The following is a 2800-nucleotide window of genomic DNA, read 5'->3' as shown; positions in this document are numbered from 1 at the left end:
GTATATATATATATATATTAGGGCTGTGCGGTATGTGCGATAGATGGTAGAAACAATATGAAGTTGGCCTACGGTAGACATTTACCCTCTGCCGTCCTGTTGTCATCGCACCTGTGTCAACATGGCTGCAAGTGCAGAGACAACTGAGCAGGAGGAGTTCGAAATATTCTGAAAATAAATGAAAAAAATATAGTGTTTTAAAACACGTATAGAGAGAATAAACCCTCAAAATTTCCCCCTCCCACTGTAGAAAAGTTACGTCGTGTCGCAGAATGCGGGATCATTTCCTCTCTTCCTCCCGCTACACGTCACGCAGAGTGAAGCTTTTACAACCGTAGTTTTTTCACGCCCAAGTTGTCAGAAAAAAAAAACGTGTTTTTTTATGTATTGTTACACACAGAGATGATAAAAAAAAGACGTGGACGTTTGTTCAGTYGTAGATCCATCTTGCTAATGTAACAGTTCTGCTCTGAGCRCAGCAGAGCAGCAGCTGATAAGTTCAKCAGGCAGAAGCTYATATATGGCAGGCCAATATTACATTTATTTGGCTTCACCACACTTACATTTCAGTTATATGAAATAGTTTTATAACTAGGACTATGTGCAGCTTAAGCCCATTAAAGTCCGGTCATGCCAACTTAAATTTTTTTTGTCTAAATGACTAATTTTACTTGAAGTACTGGTTATAACATCCACTTTATTGTGATATTGTTGAAACTTTGAGAAATGTTTTTGTTTTGTTGTTGAAACCGTTTTGCAATATACAGTATATAAAACCTTCTTTTGTACTTATGTTCATTTGCACTACAGCAAAAACACTGGGTTTGATTATGATTACAGTTTTCTGCTAAATAAATGCTCTAAAAATTACATTATCTTTGCTTTTTATGATCATTTTCTACTGCAATATATACGTTACTGTGAAGGGATTCAATTTATACCGTGATGTGAATCTGAGGTCATACTGCCCAGCCCTAATATATAAATATATATCTGATTTATTTGATATTCCAATTGAGTGTAATGGTGTTTAGGGAGATCATTAGAACTATTAATGTAAACTATGTTAAAGAAATAGCAGGGCAAAAACTGGAAATGTCTTCAAAAGTGTTTATTTCCACCAGTTCAACATACAAGCCTTTCATTGCTTCAGTATGATCGTCTGGAAATGATTTAGAGGAGTTTTCTTCGTCACTGCTGTCGTGCTGACCACTCCCTCTGATTCTGTCTGCAGATGCCCCGGGACTGGGAGGAAATGCAACTCACGGTGATCCGTCCGGGGCCGATTCCCACCAGCAGCCCCTGTGGAAACACCATCCCAGACGATGACCGACTCTTCGTTTCTCTGCCAGCCGGAGCCAGGTCTGCGACTCCTTCAAACACACAACAACACGACCCTGCGAGTATCCGTCTCAGTGCTGGTGGAAATGTGCTGTCTGCAGGTTTGTGGTGCCGCCTCACTCCGTGTGTTTGGAAAGAGGCGTGACGTACACGCTCCGCTTCCAGTTCACGCGCTATCAAGACGCCAACAACATCCTGAACGGAGGAGCCCAGGCTCTCATCCTCATCGACTCTGTGAGACCAAGTGTTTAGCTTTTCAATTGACTCCAGTCAGTTCACACTCATATCTATTTTTTTTAACCAAACGTCTCTCTTCAAGCTGGCACTGATGCCACGCCACTCCTCCATGGAGATGTTCAGCGCAGGGGATACCGCCTCTAACATCAGGAAGCAGACCTTTGAGCGGTACCGGTGCCACGAGGGGGCAAAGAGTGTGATCCGCCCACAGATGAGTGACACCTGCGCCAAGCTAATCAGCAGCATGTCGGCTGTTATAAACGACGGGGCTCTGTGTGAGTGAGAAGAGCTGTTAAAATGTTTTTAACTTATATTTTTATCATTTAGATTTTAGTAATTGCAATTATTTCAGCGTGCAAAAGGAAAATACACTTAAGTAAAATGATRCAGAGCACTTAAAAACAGACTAAATTGTTCTGATGAAGATGCAGCGTTAGCATTAGCTTAAGTTCTTGAAACAGTGTGCGTGCCATATTTATCCATTTCAATTTTATATATCAGGGATTTATCTCTTTAGGCTTTGTTCCAGAACAAATACTCTGAGATTTTGAATTATTGTGCAAATTAAGTGCTTCTAAATGGCCAGTGAGATAAATTATTAAAAGGTGATGATAAGCACACTTATATTGTGCTTTAAGGAGATGACTTTTCTAGTCTAATTACACATCTACACCAGCTATTTTATATAAACRTGTTTAGCTCTGAGCTGCAGTTAGCGTCTTCTTAATCAGTTAGTATTTGGTTTTTAGTGATTTGATGCCTTTGTTTCACGTTTTCTCCCAGCCTGTAACTGTGACCCTCAGGGCTCCATCAGCTCCATTTGTGACATCCGTGGAGGTCAGTGTCGCTGCAGGCCCAACGTGATTGGTCGACGCTGTGATCAGTGTGCACCAGGAACTTATGGCTTTGGACCCTCAGGCTGCATATGTGAGAAAGTTTTTTAATCTTTGAGCCACTTCTGTCCTTTTTATTCTKTAAGGATTTTGACTTTTATATTTATCACTGATGTGTCGTTTCATTATTTCGTATGAGCCTGGCGCCCTCTACTGTTCATGAATGAAATTTTCCAAATCTGATTGAACATGCCTCCCGTTTCTTTCCACTTTATATTTTTTTACCGCGTCAACAGGACCAAACACCAATAAGGTCGTATTCAGACCTGATAATTTGCTCCTCTTTAAACGAACCAGAGTTCGTTTCCAGCGTTGGTCCGGACCTTTTC

The 2800-nt window shown here is 40.9% G+C and overlaps 1 protein-coding gene across 1 annotated transcript in view; it reads left to right on the top strand.

The window, feature by feature from the left end:
- The window catches only part of LOC106523000 (laminin subunit beta-2), a gene marked incomplete at its 5' end in the record, with an annotated part of 29201 nt that overhangs the window by 19113 nt on the left and 7288 nt on the right, over positions 1-2800 (top strand). The window contains 4 exon segments of the mRNA XM_014016279.1: positions 1235-1362; positions 1443-1575; positions 1661-1853; positions 2362-2505. Coding sequence (XP_013871733.1) covers positions 1235-1362; positions 1443-1575; positions 1661-1853; positions 2362-2505 — 598 coding nt within the window.

The sequence above is a fragment of the Austrofundulus limnaeus genome, unplaced genomic scaffold (genome assembly GCF_001266775.1).
Source record: "Austrofundulus limnaeus strain Quisiro unplaced genomic scaffold, Austrofundulus_limnaeus-1.0 Scaffold142, whole genome shotgun sequence".
Classification (NCBI taxonomy): Eukaryota; Metazoa; Chordata; class Actinopteri; order Cyprinodontiformes; family Rivulidae; genus Austrofundulus; species Austrofundulus limnaeus.
The sequence above is the reverse complement of the archived record's forward strand: the minus strand, read 5'-3'. Positions and strand labels throughout refer to the sequence as shown.